This window comes from Vitis vinifera, chromosome 1 (assembly GCF_030704535.1).
Source record: "Vitis vinifera cultivar Pinot Noir 40024 chromosome 1, ASM3070453v1".
Classification (NCBI taxonomy): Eukaryota; Viridiplantae; Streptophyta; class Magnoliopsida; order Vitales; family Vitaceae; genus Vitis; species Vitis vinifera.
The window spans coordinates 6,247,389-6,264,694 of NC_081805.1; the positions used below are offsets into that span (position 1 = coordinate 6,247,389).

At 29.8% G+C, this 17,306-nt stretch overlaps 2 protein-coding genes across 2 annotated transcripts; both read left to right on the forward strand.

The window, feature by feature from the left end:
• The first annotated feature begins 655 nt into the window (after positions 1 to 655).
• LOC100233130 (galacturonic acid reductase) lies at positions 656 to 2,098 on the forward strand. Its single transcript, NM_001281196.1, is given in 4 exon segments — positions 656 to 969; positions 1,086 to 1,329; positions 1,426 to 1,605; positions 1,812 to 2,098. Coding segments are annotated over 4 exon segments (951 nt in total). The 3' UTR covers positions 2,025 to 2,098.
• Positions 2,099 to 9,781: 7,683 nt separating this feature from the next.
• On the forward strand, positions 9,782 to 11,326 carry LOC100254148 (D-galacturonate reductase). The gene is made up of 4 exons (XM_002285194.1): positions 9,782 to 10,095; positions 10,226 to 10,469; positions 10,846 to 11,025; positions 11,114 to 11,326. Exons 1-4 carry the CDS (start codon positions 9,782 to 9,784, stop codon positions 11,324 to 11,326), a joined length of 951 nt encoding a protein of 316 aa, XP_002285230.1.
• Positions 11,327 to 17,306: the final 5,980 nt, after the last annotated feature.

The following is a 17,306-nucleotide window of genomic DNA, read 5'->3' on the forward strand; positions in this document are numbered from 1 at the left end:
AAAAAGGTATTTTAAAAAATACATTAATAAATTTAAATTTAAAACTTAAAATTTCAATAGCTAGGTTGAGAGTTAACAAATTTAATGCATTAGAATTATGTTAATAAATTGACATTATGCTAACAAGTTTAATGGATCATAATTATTTAATAAATTATCTATGTTATTCATATTTAATTTAATTTAATTTATTTATTAAACGGGTTATCTCGTGTTATTGCGTGTAATACACGGGTCATATTTATGTAAAATCATTCTCACATGATAATTAAACATATCGGTTGAGTTATAAATTCCTATTGCAAAGTCAGCACATTTTCACCCTTACATGGGTCACTCAAGTTAGCTACAAACTTGACTACAAGCATCCCAACCATACGTACGATTGCCAGATTTAAGTTAGTTGAGCGATGCCGTAATCCAGGTAAACGGTCAATATTTGGATCCCATCTAGAAGCTCGAAATATTTAAACGGTTACGTTTAACCGTTACCCTTAATTCAATTCAAAATAATTTTCCACCTTTGGGGTGTCCAAAAAAGTCAAACCCATCCTCCCAAATTGGGATTATTGTGTATAGAGTATAAGGAGGTGTTGGGGGAGGGAGAGAATTCTCAAGCGTAGAGACGAAATACCAACGGGTAGGAGTTAGGAAAATGGCAAAGTCACCTCAAGTGAGTCTTGGAGCTTGTGGACTCACCATGCCGGTACTTGGCATGGGAACTTCTTCCTGGCCTCCGGCCGACCCAGAAACGGCCAAGTTGGCAATTATCGAAGCCATCAAAGCCGGTTACCGCCACTTTGATACGGCATTCGCCTATGGATCCGAGCAGCCTCTGGGCCAAGCCATAGCTGAAGCTCTGCGCCTCGGTCTCATCAAGTCCAGGGATGATCTGTTCATCACCTCTAAACTATGGAGCAGCTATACTGACCGTGATCAAGTTGTGCCTGCAATCAAGATGAGTCTCCGGTAATACATCCCCCCAGTAGTGCTTACAAAAACCCAAAACATACAAACGGGATTCCCCTCTAAATCTTTCATAAAAATTTTTTACTATCGTTGATTTTTATTGGTTGCATAATTAGGAACCTTCAATTGGACTACCTCGACATGTATCTGATACATTTGCCATTGAAACTGAGCCAAGAGATCCGTAAAACCCCAGTTCCAAAAGAGATATTAATGCCCTTGGACATCAAGTCAGTATGGGAAGGCATGGAAGAGTGTCAGAGACTGGGCCTCACTAAAGCCATTGGTGTCAGTAATTTCTCTCCTAGAATGCTCGAGGAGACACTGGCAATTGCCGAAATTCCTCCAGCAGTCAATCAAGTAAGTTTGATTCTCACAAACATAGTCTGATGCAATATATTTATTATAGATATAATATGATTCACATCCAATTTGATTATTATATGTAATGAAAAGGTGGAGATGAACCCGCTTTGGCAGCAGAAGAAGCTACGAGAGCACTGCAACGCAAAGGGCATCCATATTACTGCTTACTCTCCTTTGGGTGCGAATGGGACCAAATGGGGAGACAACAGAATTGTGGAGTGTGATGTCCTGGAAGATATCGCCAAGGCTAGGGGAAAAACAACTGCTCAGGTTCCCTTTCTTGCTTATAATTAAAACATTCTTAGGAAGATATTTTATAATTTAAAATTTGTATCTCGACGACCAACCCGTTAATTCTCCGAGCCACTAGGATCTGGCTCCACATGACAAATGCAACATATTTTTAAATCATTTATTTGTGACTTTTTTTAATTTATTGATTATAAAGGTCCAACTTGTGATGTATGAAACGGCAGGTGTCCATGAGATGGGTGTATGAACAAGGCGTGAGTATAGTAGCCAAGAGCTTCAACAAGGAGAGAATGAAACAGAACCTTGAGATATTCGATTGGTCATTGACGGAGGAAGAGTTGGAGAGGATCAGTCAGCTTCCTCAGCGCAAAGGATTTCTAATTTCTTCCATCCTTGGGGCCCATGATTTCACACTGCAGCTTGACGATGAGATTTGACTATAAAACTATATATCATATGACTAAGTTGAGTGCTTTATTTGAATAAAGCAATGCGCTACCCTTTCATCCACGTCTATGTATGTGTAATGGTCAGTCTTGGTGGCCCAACATCTTGTTTTCCCTATTAATTGTCATTTGTTTGAGTGGTCATTGGTTGCAATTGTCGTAGTGGGTGGTTTGAGTGGTCAGTCGTAGTGGGTCCCCCCCCCCATCCCGTGGTAGGATTTTTGATAAAAGAACGGCGGTTGGAAGGGGTAATTGCTTTCAAGTCGGAAAAATAATTCAGGGAAAAGAAATTATAAGTGAGACAAAAAAATTTAAAAAAAAAAATATACGATTTCCACACAAAAGTCACCACCCCCGCAAAAAGCCAAAAATGAAAAACTCTCACTTAAAAAAAAAAAAAAAAAACCTTCAAAATTTTTTTTTTCAATTATTATAAATATATATTATAAAATTAATTAATTTTATTTACTAAATTTAATTTATAAATAATATACTAAATTTAATATAAGATAAATAATATTTATATATTGTTTTTTCTTTCACTTTAAAATAAATAAAAAAAAACCTATTATCAATTTTATGTGAAAATTGAATTTTAAAAAAACTCTTATTAATTTATTAAATAAAAAAACAAAAATGTCAGATTTAAAAAAAAACTTTAAAAATCTATTTTTCTATTCCATATTATACTTATACAATAATATAATTATTAAAAATATATATTATAAAATTATTCCATATTATACTTATATATTGTTTTTTTGTTTTTTTATTTAATAAATTAATAACAATTTTTTTAAACTCAATTTTCATATAAAATTGATAATAGTTTTTTTTTAATTCCAAAGTAAAAGAATAAAATAATATGTAAATATTATTTATCTTATATTAAATTTATTGTATTATTTATAAATTAAATTTAGTAAATAAAATTAATTAATTTTATAATATATATTCATTATAATTGTATTATTGTATAAATAGAATAAAGAATGAAAAAAAATTTAAAGGTTTTGTTTTTTGGTTTTTTTTTTTTAAAGTGAGAATTTCTCACTTTTGGCTTTTTGTGGGGGTGGTAACTTTTGTGTGGATTTTTTTTTTAATTTTAAAGTAAGAATTATTTTTATTTTTATTTTTGTGAAAATCGTCTCTTTAAGAGACGATTTCTTACTTAATTCTCACTTTGTATTTTTTGAAATCTTCTCTTGAAGAGAAGATTTCTTACTTCTTTCTCATTTCATTTTTTTTTTTTTTTTTTGTGAAATTCATCTCTTCAAGAGACGATTTCTCACTTACAATTTATTTTCTCCCTCCTAACCGAACAAAATTACGATAGATTTGGAATTATTTTTTCTACTACGGTAATTTAGAAATTATTTTTAAAAACTGTTGTATTCTTATCAAAAATCCCGCAGTGATATTAAAGTCCAAGTGTACATAATAATTGGAAAAAGATATGCTCGATGTATTTTATAGATCATAGTATTTAAAAATCATATATTAATTTGAAAGAAAATAACTTATTGTGGTTGAGATATTTCAATCTCTAAGGGTCTTCGTTCTTAATGATATTTTTTATATAAAATTGTAATTAATTAATTATATATTTAATTAAATAGCTAGAGTGAGGACTACTAAAACCCATAAAATAACTTACTCTCATATAATAATTTTATAAATATTCTATAATTAATCTTCACTAAATTAACAAATTAATTATACAATGAAGTAATTAGCCAATTGTATGTTTGTGTTATACTATATCACCAGATGATGTTTCCAATAAACTGATATCCATAATTCAAATTATAATTTACTATCCATCCATTCAATTATATCTTTATTCATTGAGTTACACATCTACTTTATTTTTATGATCAATTGATATATCTCTTAGGATAAACATCAAATTTTAACTTAATGGAATTGTCAAAATCATGAATTAAACTTAATCATTAATCTTAAGATTTCTCAAGAAGATATAACTTTCTCAACTATCGAGATATTATAGTACTTCTATTAAAAAATTATTTTATTACATGTTCAATTAAATAATTACTCAAATTGATAAGGATATATGATCACTTCATAATCTTACTATATGAACTCTAGCAATTATTAATTCAACATTAATTCAATGATCTCTTAAGATTGAAAAGGGATGTAACATATTAGCTCCGAGGAAAAAGCATGTCCAATTGATATCATTTATTACATGCATCTCTATAAATTTAATTCAATGTATAATATATATACATTAATACATTCACCTTAGAATCCAATTCTAATTAATAACTAAGACAACTCATTCCACATAATGAAAGGTGATGTACTATGGTATCTATTGAATTGTCCAACTTGACGTGCACAACTTTTCAAAATTACAAAAATCCTTGTTTCTTTTATATCCTTGTATGCTTAAACCATGTTAAATGTATTTGATTATACATAATGTTTAATAGTAATTATTTATTCTAGAAATCTTGTTTTTTAGGATTAATTCCAACAAGTGGGTAACTATTCTCTTTTCCAAATTGCTTTTATGTTGGGGCCTAACATATGGTTTAAAGTCATTTTCCAAAATATTTTTATTTTTCATATTTTTATCGGTTTGTTAAATGTATGGAATTTAAACAATGATGAAAGAAATAAAAAGGTATATGGATGGTCATTCCTACATTAAATTTCATGATAAGTCAAAAGTTCAAAATCAACAAGGTATCTCAAACTCAAAGAAGATTTCTCAAAATCATGTCTATTGGCATTCAACCTATAGTATTAAATATCCAATATGACACTTATTTAGTCAACCCTCTCTATAAACAAATTCTATCATGATTGACAACATAGTAACAAAGTCAATTATGAGTATTTAGATAAATAATAATTTAATTAGTACAAAAAAAAAAACATCTATTAATTCAATCTCCTAAACATCTAAACTCTAGGATCTAATCCTAAACCTAACTCCCTCTAATTTTGAGATCCTAGGTTTATAATAAAATCACCTAATCTAAAGGATAGATATCTAAATATTTTCTGAGGGTTTTAAACCTAAGAAATCTAAAGGTTTTATGAACAAATCAATCAATTGATTTTCTATAGGGATTTATTCTAATGAATAATGAGATGACTTTATTTTCAACAAGATCCCTAATGAAATGATTGCATATATCAATGTGCTTAGTTTTGAGAATATAGGAAAGGGTCTTTTGAGATGCCCATAGCACATGAATTATCATATAGAATGGTCATGGTGGCCTTCTCAAATCTATAATACAATAACATCTTCTTGAACCAAAACAACTACATGCAATAACTAGGAATGGCAACGGGGCGGGTTCGGGACGGGTCGCCCCCATCCCAACCCCGCCCCGTTTATCAAAAATAATTCCCATCCCCGTCCCGTTTAAAAAATTAAACGGGGCGGGGCGGGTATGGGAAATTCCCAAACCTGCCCCGCCCCGCCCCGTTTAGCCTCCTTTTTTTTTTTTTTAATTTTTTTTAAAATTTGCTTTTAAAATTTTTAATTACATTAAAATAAATATATTTATAAATAATAAAATTATTATATTTTTTATAACTTATTTTATTAATTTTTTTATTATTATCTATATATTAAAAATAGTAAAATCAAATTAATTTTAAATTTTAAATTAAATTAAATTTTAAAATTGATTTTATATGTAAACGGGGCGGGGCAGGGCGGGATGGGGCAATACCCGAACCCGCCCCGAACCCGCCCCGGGTTTAAAAAAAAAATCTCATACCCGTTAAAAACCCGTTTATTAAATTTCAACCCCGTCCCATTAGGGGCGGGGCGGGGCGGGTACCCGAAAAAACCCGCCCCGTTGCCATCCCTAGCAATAACAAACAATGACAATATATTCGTTCTTTGCTATAGAAGGAGATACAAAGTTCTATTTTTTTTCTCATCCTACTAAAAAACATGCATTGGAAGTAATCTTTCTATCATTTATATTTTTGGCCTAGTCAATGTTGGAATAGCCTATAATGGTAAGAGAGGTCTCAAAAGAATACCATATAGAACATAATCCACAATATCAATGACATGTAGAATGATTCTCAATCTTTATTGTAGTAAGATGAAACTCTTTAAGATAGCTTGATATCAACCATACACCCCTACATTGAAAGAAATGTCAAGACAATTACCAATAAGGTATAACAAGCTTCCTATCATGCTCATGTGAAACATGTACTCAACATCTTTACGAGATGTATCCTTGCAAAGCTTTGTACTCATACTCATAGTTGCTTTGGAGTGCATAGTTGAGTCCAACCTAAATTTCTTAACCAACTCCCTAGCATGCTTAGATTGGGATAGAAAATTTCCACTATCTAGTTGAGTAATCTAAAGTCCTAAGAAAAAGGTTAACTCTCCTACCATGCTCATAGTTTTCTTCTTATTTTTTTATTTTTATTTTTTAACTATTACACTTGCTTAGGAATCTTCAACAGGGATATCTTGATCTTTGCTCACGGTCAGCCACTAAGGCTAAGCCTAGAATCGTGAAAAGTCTCAATTCCAAGTAAGTTTGTGCTTCCAATTGATATCAAGTCAAAATGTGAAAGTGACCTTTAATCTTTGTTGTCCAAAATACTAAACATTTTCTACATAACAACTCTAGCTAAGAAAAATTAGAGAAAGTAGTACTTCAGGTGTCGTCCTTAAGGATTGACCTACGGAAATTGTTAAACTAGATCTAAACGTTTACTCCTTATCTAATTCTTTAAATTGATATTGTGTTAAATTAGTTTAAATGAATTTGAATTAACTAAAATAAACATAATTAAATTATAAGAGAATTAGTGATTTCTCATTCAAATGATTTAAAATTACAAGTTCTACAATCTAATTTGGGTATAAGGCTTCAAATGGAATAAATGTATCAATTTTTGTTAGTCTTAGGATACCCACAATGTAAGGTCAAACGAGAGCAACCTGAGTTCCATAACTCAAGGTTGCATTCATATTTTTTTTTAATGTTTTATTATGTTACTAAAATACCAAATAGATGAAGGAATTTGAAATTTAGGCTTAGGTCTAAGATTTAGGTCTTACCACTCTGTGTAGATTTGCCTTGGGGTAGGTAATAATGACAAAACCTTATATAACTAATGATCTACCAAGAATAGTATCAATGGATAACTATATCATCCCTAATTCAAACTAATATTAGAGGATATTTTAATTTTGATGTTAATGCCTTAAACCTTCATTTAATCCATTATTAGTTCTAATTACACTCATTGTTTCCCTTTGGCTCATCCTAAGTTTTCATGCTTCATACCCCAGGATGACTTTTTAACCTCTCATAGATGTGTTTTCATTCACATGAACTATAAAGAAAAGACAAAGAACCATTATTGACTCAAAAAATTGAAAATAATTAATTAAATTAATAAATTGAAGAAAACGAACCAAGAATCTATAATAACTTCTTATCTCCCAAAAAAATTTAATAATATGAAAAACATAAAAATTGAGTTTTTATAGGTATGTTCCTATTGGCTACTTATTCCCAAAAACCAACTAAAAATTAATAAATTTGTAATTCCCGAACATCTAGAATCATGTCAAAATTCTCAAATCTTGAAGAGTTTCAAATGATGTATGATCGGATAAAGCTCTTTTCCAAATTTTTTGACATGGAAAGTTGTAACATCTCATCAAAAGCTTGCCAAGTTCAAAAAAAATTTAATACAAAATTTTTCAAATTCCCTATGATCCAAAATTTCATCAATATGCAGTCAAAATATTTTGACTTGGCCTCCTACTTTTGTACTACTTGTTACAACTTGCCACAACTTCTTCATTTCAACTCCGATCCATACATCATTTGAAGCTTTGAATTCCTACTTTTTTTTATATTCGAATGGATATGTGGATTGCTTTAAAATGACCTCAGAAAGTGCTTCAGAATTCAGTTCAAAGCTAGAGTTGGCTTCATTGAATCTTCAACCATCTTGCAACTTCTCTTTATTTTTGTTTAGTCTTGTTTATGTTTTATGCTTAGCTAGCATCTTATTGCTTAAGCAAGACCAGACTTCTAAGTTTACTGCAATAAAAAGAAATAAAATGGATGTTATGCAATTCTAATTATAGGCAACAATAATTTCTTGATTCAAAAGACATTTTGAATTGACTTCTTAGAAGATCTTATTTTTGCTTTGTCTAGGTGACTTATACTTTAGAAGGGAGTGACAAACATAAAGATTAGAGTAAAAAAAAAAATACAATATTTAATAACTTGCCTAGGGAGATCTTTTTTGCTTGATTTTAAATGCTTATAACTTGTTCTTTTGTCTCGGCTCGACTCTTATCAAATTTCTCAAGTCCTAAAGCATCTTCTATGAATATTTTAGTCACTTTTTCACCTACAAGAGATTCACCAATCTAATACTTCTTCAAGCATGCAAGCTAATCTAATCATAAATCATTACAAATATTTAATTGAAAAAATTTACTACAACATCATTACATCATTATATATGAGTTGAATAAAGTTTTACAAACAATAAAAACTGCGTTTGATCCTTAAATCCATATTTTGTTTTACTTTTACTTTATGGGCTTTTTCAGCAAGAGGCTGACCCATCCCCTCGTTCATGGTTTTTAAAAAATAATACAAAGGTGGAGGTTGAAATTGCGTGATCTCCAAAGAGGCAAATGCCACCAAGCCCAATCACTCTTTCATAATTTAAAATGTTTATAATAAATATATGAAATACTTAGATAAACATCAAAATAATAAAATATAAATCTAACAAAATTTTATTAAAATAAAATAATGACTATTTTATTTTATTTTTTTTAAAGATTGATGTAGTTTTAATTTCTTATAAAATATATTATGTTATCATCAATTATTTTCAAAATCGATTATCGATTTATGATTCACCGATTCGACTAGTGGTCCAATAATTTTAATAACATTTCATTTTTTATATATATTTGATATATCAATTAAATGACGTATTAATATAATATATCAAATTTTATTAAAAAGAATATGTATAATATTTAAATATAAAAAATTATAATATTTAATTTTATCGATGTATCTGTGCATTTTATTATTTTAAAATTTTAAAAATTATTATATTAATTAATTAATATTATTTTTATATTTATTGTTAATAATTATTATAAAAACAAACATGAATATAAATATTTATATTTGTTTCAATGTTTTATATTATAAAAATTTGGAAAGAATATTAACATAATATGTAACTACATATTAATTAAAAGGATTGTGTAGTATAATGGTTTATTCAAATCCTCATTATGCGAAAGTCACATAAATTACCTGCACTTACAGTTACAAGCAATAGGCTGGTTGGGTAGGGCAGTGGGCCTGTTGGCAGGGGAGTTTAGGCCCGAATGAGGAGAAAAGCCCATGGTGGCTTTGGTCAAAACCACATGTAGTTGGTTCCCAGAGAACCGGACGGGTTCGTCCGGTTCGATGGTCTGATCGCAGCCGTTCAACCCCAGAACAGTTTGCTCCACCGAACCGGAGACCGGTTGGACCAACCGGTTCGAATTTCAAAACCATGCTACCATCAGGTTCATCATGAATCAAAAAAAATATTAAAATAAAATATTAACATAAATATAAAATCAGTTATTGACCTTCATGTGGCGAGAAAGAAATGGCAACTGCCTCTACATATAGGCTTACAGACAAACATGGAACACAGAAGAGGAGAGCTGATAGGAAATGGGAGTCGTTCCAGAGTTGCCAGTGGGTTCCTGCAGTCGAGCCATGCCAGTAATTGGCATGGGCACATCGGTTGATCCCCCAATTTCTGCGGAAGCCAAAAAATCAGCATTTCTCGAAGGAATCAAGAATGGTTACCGTCATTTTGATACAGCCTTCATCTATGCATCGGAGCAGCCTCTTGGCGAAGCAATTGCAGAAGCTTTACAGTTGGGTCTCATCAAATCCCGAGATGAGCTCTTCATCACTTCCAAGCTAGGTTTTGACTTCGCTGAAAGACACCTTGTTGTCCCTGCCATCAAGATGAGCCTCCAGTAATATATATCCTACTACAGAGACAGATGTTATATTATTTGGTTCATGATAAATGCTTAATTTGCTCATGTTTTTTTTCTTCTTTTTTCTTTTTTCTTTTTCATTCAATGATCGTAATCATCTGCATAGGAATCTTCAACTGGAATATCTTGACCTGTTTCTGATACATTGGCCATTGAGGCTGAGCCCAGGAGTATGGGAATTCCCAACTCCAAAGCAACACATACTTCCAATTGACATGAAGTCGGTGTGGGAAGGCATGGAAGAGTGTCAGAATCTGAGTCTCACCAAGGCCATTGGAGTCAGTAATTTCTCTCCTAAGAAACTTGAAGAGATCCTTTCCTTTGCCAAGATTCCGCCGGCGGTCAATCAGGTGACTCCGTTTGTGCCACCAATTAAATATTACATGTATCTCCAACTTCTCATTGGTTTTTAATTTTTTCTGAGTTGACTTCTTATGGGCTTGCGTCAGGGTTGGTTTTTGATATTTTCAACTTCCTTTCGAATCTTTTACATTACTATTATTATGGAATTGGTAAACTAATAAGATCAAGAGAACTACAGATCACTTCAGGTGAGCCGTGCCAGGCGGCCTCTAAAGTAATGAAATGTTTACAATATATATAGTTACAAATTACAACTCCTTGCGTTTGGTTAACAAATTTGAATTTGGAAAGTTCAGGGCTTGACTTTTAGATTTTCTGAACTTGTCTGTTCATGTTCCTTCATTTGTCTTTCTTGTTTAAAAGGTGGAGATGAATCCATTTTGGCAGCAGAAGGATCTGAGGGAGTTTTGCAAAGCAAAAGGCATTCAAATCACCGCTTACTCCCCTTTGGGTGGAGTTGGGACTCAATGGGGAGATGATCGGGTTATGGGGTGTGATGTGCTGAAAGACATTGCCAAGGCTAAAGGCAAAACCACTGCTCAGGTTGTGCTTTAATTCATGTTTGTTTTACAACTTTTTTGTATTAATACAGAAATGGTTTACTAGTAGCACGACATTAATTAAACTGCAGGTTTCGCTGAGATGGCTGTATGCGCAGGGTGTGAGTATGGTAGCAAAGAGCTTCAACAAGGACAGAATGAAGGAGAACCTCGAAATCTTCGATTGGTCATTGACTAACGAAGAGTTGAACAAGATTGATCAGCTTCCTCAGCGCAAAAGGGTCCTGCTTGCCCCTCTGCTGGGGCCTCACGATTTAGTTCTGGAGATTGATGCAGAGATATGATCATCAGCCTGTTCAGACAATAGCGTCCTGATCACCCTTCATTCATAATTGAGTGGGCCTACGAATAAATAAAGTTTGTACTTCATATCCTGAACTTGATACAATCACGTTTCCTTGTACTGTTGCTTAATTAACTTAGACTCCCATCAGAAAATGGAATAAGGCTGTTTGGTTTACAAAACCTTTTCTATTTTCTATTATTTATTTTTTGGAAAAAACCTTTTATTAAGAAAAATTAAAACCGTCTTTAAAAAATAAAACATGTAAACTTTGTTTGATTTTGGATTTTTATTAAAAAAAATAGTGAAAAAATATAATTAAAATTTTATTCAATGTACATGTCATATTATGAGATAAATAGATAATACTATTTTTTTTAATGATGTATATATTTTAATATTGCTATGTGTTATTATATACAATATATATTACATTATATATGCTTTATATGAAATTATTATTATCATGCTACATTTGTTTGTTATTCTTTTTAATTTTTTTATTATATTTTTTATTTTAAAATGGTGTAATAAAATATTATAATATATCTATATCTAAAATTAACAAAAAAAAATGTATTGTTTTTTAATATAGAAATTTATACATTAATAATAATTTATAATTTAATAAATAAACAAAATAACTTTACATGTTTTATTCAAGCATGGTTTCACAATCCTGCCCTTTATGCGTTAGATTTCATGTATCTATTTAAATTTTTTTTTTTAACTTCAAGTTGAGAAAAGGAAAAGAATAAAGTTTGATAATTTGGCAATAGAAGTTATATTTTCTATTACTTTCTTTGGAACTTTATATAAAAATATGGATGAGATGTATGATGGTCTCCAAAAAGCCCGCGGCCCGCTTTAGGCCCGGCCCGGCCCGTAGGCCCGCCCTTAGGCCCGCCCCTTTAAAAAAAAACTACAAAAATAAAAAGTATTAAAAAAAATATTCATTTCAAAATTTTATTCATTGAATGTATAATTACATTTAAAAATGTGGGAAAAGTTTACATCACTACAAAATAAATACATCCCAACTAGGTTGGCACCTATTTATTTGTCAATCATCTGTATTTTTCAACCACAAAAAATAAAAATAAAAATATAATATACATTTAGTCATTATTTTCTGGCGGTGATGGCGAACTATCATGCATCCATGAAGATCTTGATAATTTTAAAGATTCCATATCGGCAAGCATCTCTGTTTCTCGAATGGAATCGTACATCCTTTTATCTGCTATTTCCCAATCTTTCACACATATCTCTGCTTCAATAACATCTGGCGCTAAGTTGCATCGTTTTTTACTAACTATTCTTCCACCTGCACTAAAAGCAGCTTCTGATGCAACTGTACTCACAGGAACTGTTAGTACATCACGAGCAATTATACAAAGCACAGGATATTTGTGTTGATGTGATTTCCACCATATTAAAATATCAAAATCTTCTTGATCTTCAAATGAAATTATATCAGTATTAAGATATTTATCTAAATCAAATGTATTATTTGGAGAACTATTTGTTGTCTTTTTTTTACTTTTCAACATTTCTAGAGCTCCTTTATAAAAAGATGAGGAGTTTGTAGATATAGGTGGTAATTTAATACTATTAATATTATTACCATATTTTTCTTTATAATAGTTATATAAATTATGTAATAATGAATTTATTTCATTTTTAATTTCTTCAATTTTTATTTGGTCATTAAAATAAATAATTGTTAACCATTCATCCAAAGCTTCAAATTTCAATCTAGAGTCCACAATTAAAGCAATATAAAAAATTAAAAGTATTTCCCCCCAATATTTTCTAAATTTTTCTATCATTGCAAATATTGTATTATTAAATATTTCAAAACTTAAATATTTTTGAAGTACAATAAAAATATTAGTTATTTGCATAATAACTCGATTTGAAGTTGGATAATATACACCACAAAAAATGTTTGTTGAAGTATCAAAAATTTCAAAAAGATCTCTTAAAAGATCTGCAATATGCCAATCATAATCACTTAATGCATAAATATCTGCTTCACAATCATTGTTAAGTAATTGTATTTCATATAATTCGACTACTTTTCTATATTTTGTAATATTTTGTAAAAGTTTATATGTGGAATTCCATCTAATGGCCATATCCAAATTTATATTTTTTCTTTTCATATTTAACATTTTGCAACAATCAAAAAATAATTCATGTTTTGCTTGAGAACTATTAATACTATATGCAATGCCTCTAATTTTTTCCAATGTATTATCAACATTTTTTAATCCATCCTTTACAATTAAATTTAAAATATGTGCACAACAACGCACATGAAATATTTTAGCATGATCTTCTTTTACTTGCCAATATCGTTTTAGTCTATGTATTGTTGTATCATTATTAGCAACATTATCTAATGTTATTGTCAATATTTTATCACGAATGCCTAAATCTATAATTTCATCATTTATTAAAGATGCTATATTTTTACCACTATGTGGAGCATTTATTAATTTAAATGAAATTATTCTTTTATTTAATTTCCATTCATTATCAATGTAGTGAGAAGTTATACATAAAAAACCAGTGTGAATTAAAGATGTCCAAATATTAGATGTTAAACAAATATTTCCTTCAAAATTTGCAAAAAAAAAATTTTAAATTTCTTTTTGTGTATAAAATTTTTTCATAATATCTCTTTTAACTGTATTTCCAGACCAACCTTTAAATTGAGGATTAATACCTCGTTGAATTATTCCTACAAAATCATGAGTTTCCATCATGTTGAAAGGTTGTTCTGCTCTTATTATATAATCAATCATTTCTTCACGACAGTTAGATTCATCATAAGAAAATGTTTTTAAATTTCCACTTTCATTTTTACCTAATTGCATATAATTTCTAATATCTATATTATTTTTAGTTTTACAATTTCCGTGGTGTCTTTTTAAATGACTTGTGCCTGCATTTGAGCCACCAGTAAGAAATTTATTACAAATTTTACATTTTGCTTTTATTTATTTTTTATTATTTTCTAAAATTATTTCTATTCTATCAAAAAAATTCCATATATTTGAAGTAAATTTTTTGTTTGATGATATTTCATCACATGGACTAGATGAAGAAGCACTTGTCATATTATAATTATTGATAAAATATTATGCCAAAAATAATAAAGTAATAAATATAAAAAAAAATATAACAAAAAAATAAAGTAGTAGGGGTGAAGTATGTTACTCAATTAGAGAACCGATGCAGAAATTCCTAGCAAATTTGAACTCTTGGAGCCACCAATGCTTATTTTGCACCACCAATAATATTGTATAATTTGAGGGAAAAATAAAAGAATTTGAAATATTGTAGAATGTGAGAGAAATAGAGAGAGAAATAGAGAGAATTTGATGAAAAAATGAAAAGGAAGAACATGTATTTATAGGAAGGTTTTTTAAAAAAAAAAAAAAAATTGGCCATGTGACCGTTGGAGGCTTAGCCCCAACGGTCACATGACTCACATGGGCAGCTGGCTGGAGCTCCAACGGTCACATGACCGTTGGAGCCTTTAATTTTTTTTAAAAAAATAATATACTTTATTTTTATATATATATAATTAACTCAATTATTAAGCACAAAATGAATGTAGCTCAGTTGGTTAGAGTCTTGATATGAAAGCATGAAGGGAGGGGTTCAAATCCCCCCCTCTCCCTTTCTTTCTTTAAAAGCCATTTTGACTTATTTAAAAAAGCCCACGGCCGGGCCCGCCCAGCCCGCGGGCCTAACATTTTTCCATGGCCCGGCCCGAGCTAGGCTTACGGCCTGGCCCGGCCCGAGCTAGGCTTACGGCCTGGCCCGGCCCGGCCCGCCCGTTGGAGACCCTTAGAGATGTATATGGAAAAAAAAACATAAACAATATTCCCAAAAAATATCCTAAAATGAATAAAAGCAAACTTTTTTAATATTTGATTTCCAAATATTATGAAAATCAAATATTTTGGAGCATGACCTAAGTTTGTGGGTAACATATGAGTTTAATTTTGGATGGCATATGCAACCAAATATGCATAGTTTTTCCAAATTTGGTGGTGTGGACCCATAATTTTCACATGCGTCCTCACTTGATGGCAAAACACGTTTTAGTGAAAAACTATTTTTGTAAAAATTGGAGTCGATGCTTATTTTTATTTTTATTTTAAAAGGAAAATAAGATAAGAAATAAAACCTTAAAAAAAATTACTCTTTATTTAGAAAAATGTCTTTAAAAACCAAGTCTATAAATTCGGGGGTCAAGTTACCTATTTGAAAAGTATTATAAGATTGTATCCTTCTAAACCCTAAATAAATATCTCAATTAATCAAGTTGACATAATCATGACAATTGATTTGTAAACCATGTAAACCAAGAACAAAAATAATGCAAAGATGATAATAACAAAAGTCTAGCAAAATACTACTCACATAAGATATGCATATCAAGTGAAATCAAGTATATAAGAAAATGGAAGGAATGTACCTCAATCGTAATCCAAAGCACTTCCATAAAACAATAGGATTAGTTCAACAAGTATAACATAACAAATATCTTATAATACACATAACATGTATTTCACTAAAATAAAAAATCAAGGAAGTGATGAAGACATAATAAGATGTAATCAGAAATAAAAATATATAAAAATAAGACATACATGTTCATGGAATTAAGTAAATAAAGAATAGAGGAAACATATCTTGATAGCATATAAAATGCTTACATAGAACCAAAAGAATTAGCTTAATGAATAGAATAATGAATGCAATAATACGGGCAAAGTCTCATTTTACATACATTCAAATCCAATATAAAAAGTAAAGGAATGAAATAAGATAAAATAATATACAATAATCAAATTAAAATTTTGAGCATATATTCATTCAAATATTAATTTCAAATAATATGTCAAAAGAGGGATGGAGATGTAAAAGAGAATTCATCTAGCATTTATAATATATCTACAATGTACGACAAAAGTCAAAGCAATTAAAAGCATGTTTAAGAAAGCTAAATTATCAACAACAAACAAAACTTTCAGTAACATGACAAACTAGAGGTAGCCCGAATTATTTAATTAGGTGTCTATCAATACTAGATTAATTCACAATAAGGACACTATATAGAATAAGAGGCATACAATCATAGAGACTTGCAAAATAAATCCTAAAAAAAATTTGAGAAAATGAATTTCATCATCAAAAAAAATTAGACAACATCTCCTATGTGTCTAGATTATAGCCCAAAAGACCAAATTATTTAATTAGGTCTCAATCAATACTAGATTAGTTTACAATAAAGTTATCGTATCAAATAATCAACATACAACGAGAATAGAGACTTGCAAAATAAATCCTAAAAAAAATATCTAGAAAATGACTGCTATTTATATGGAGATTGAAAAAAAAAGGACTCTTATTTACATGAAAATTGTGACATCCTATAATTATACAAATTCAAATTTCCAACAATTTCATGATTTTGTAGGATTTTGCTCCATAATTTCAGCCCTTGGTTTGCAAACTATTTATCTTTGTTATTAGTCAAATTTGGATGACTAACTAACTTGAACAGGATTGAGGGAAAATTTAGGATTAGCATTAGTGAAATTAATTTTCTAGTTTGAGGTAGAAAGCATGTTTAACATAATAATATAAATTTAAAATAATAAAAAAATTATACCTCAATTTTTTTTTAAATTGATTTTTAACATCATTACCTTTTTAATGTAATTTTCTAAAAAAAAAATTTATTAGTGTCATTACTATTTTCACATTAAAAAAAAAAAAAACATTAAGGGTATGTTTGATTTTAGGAAATTTTGAAGGAAAATGTGAGGGAAAAAAAATAGAGTTAGAGGAAAAGTGGAAGGAAAGAAAAAAATTAAAAATAAATTCAAAATTAATAAATTATTTGTATATGTTTTTTCAAACTCATTTCATTTAATTTCCTCCATTATATAAAG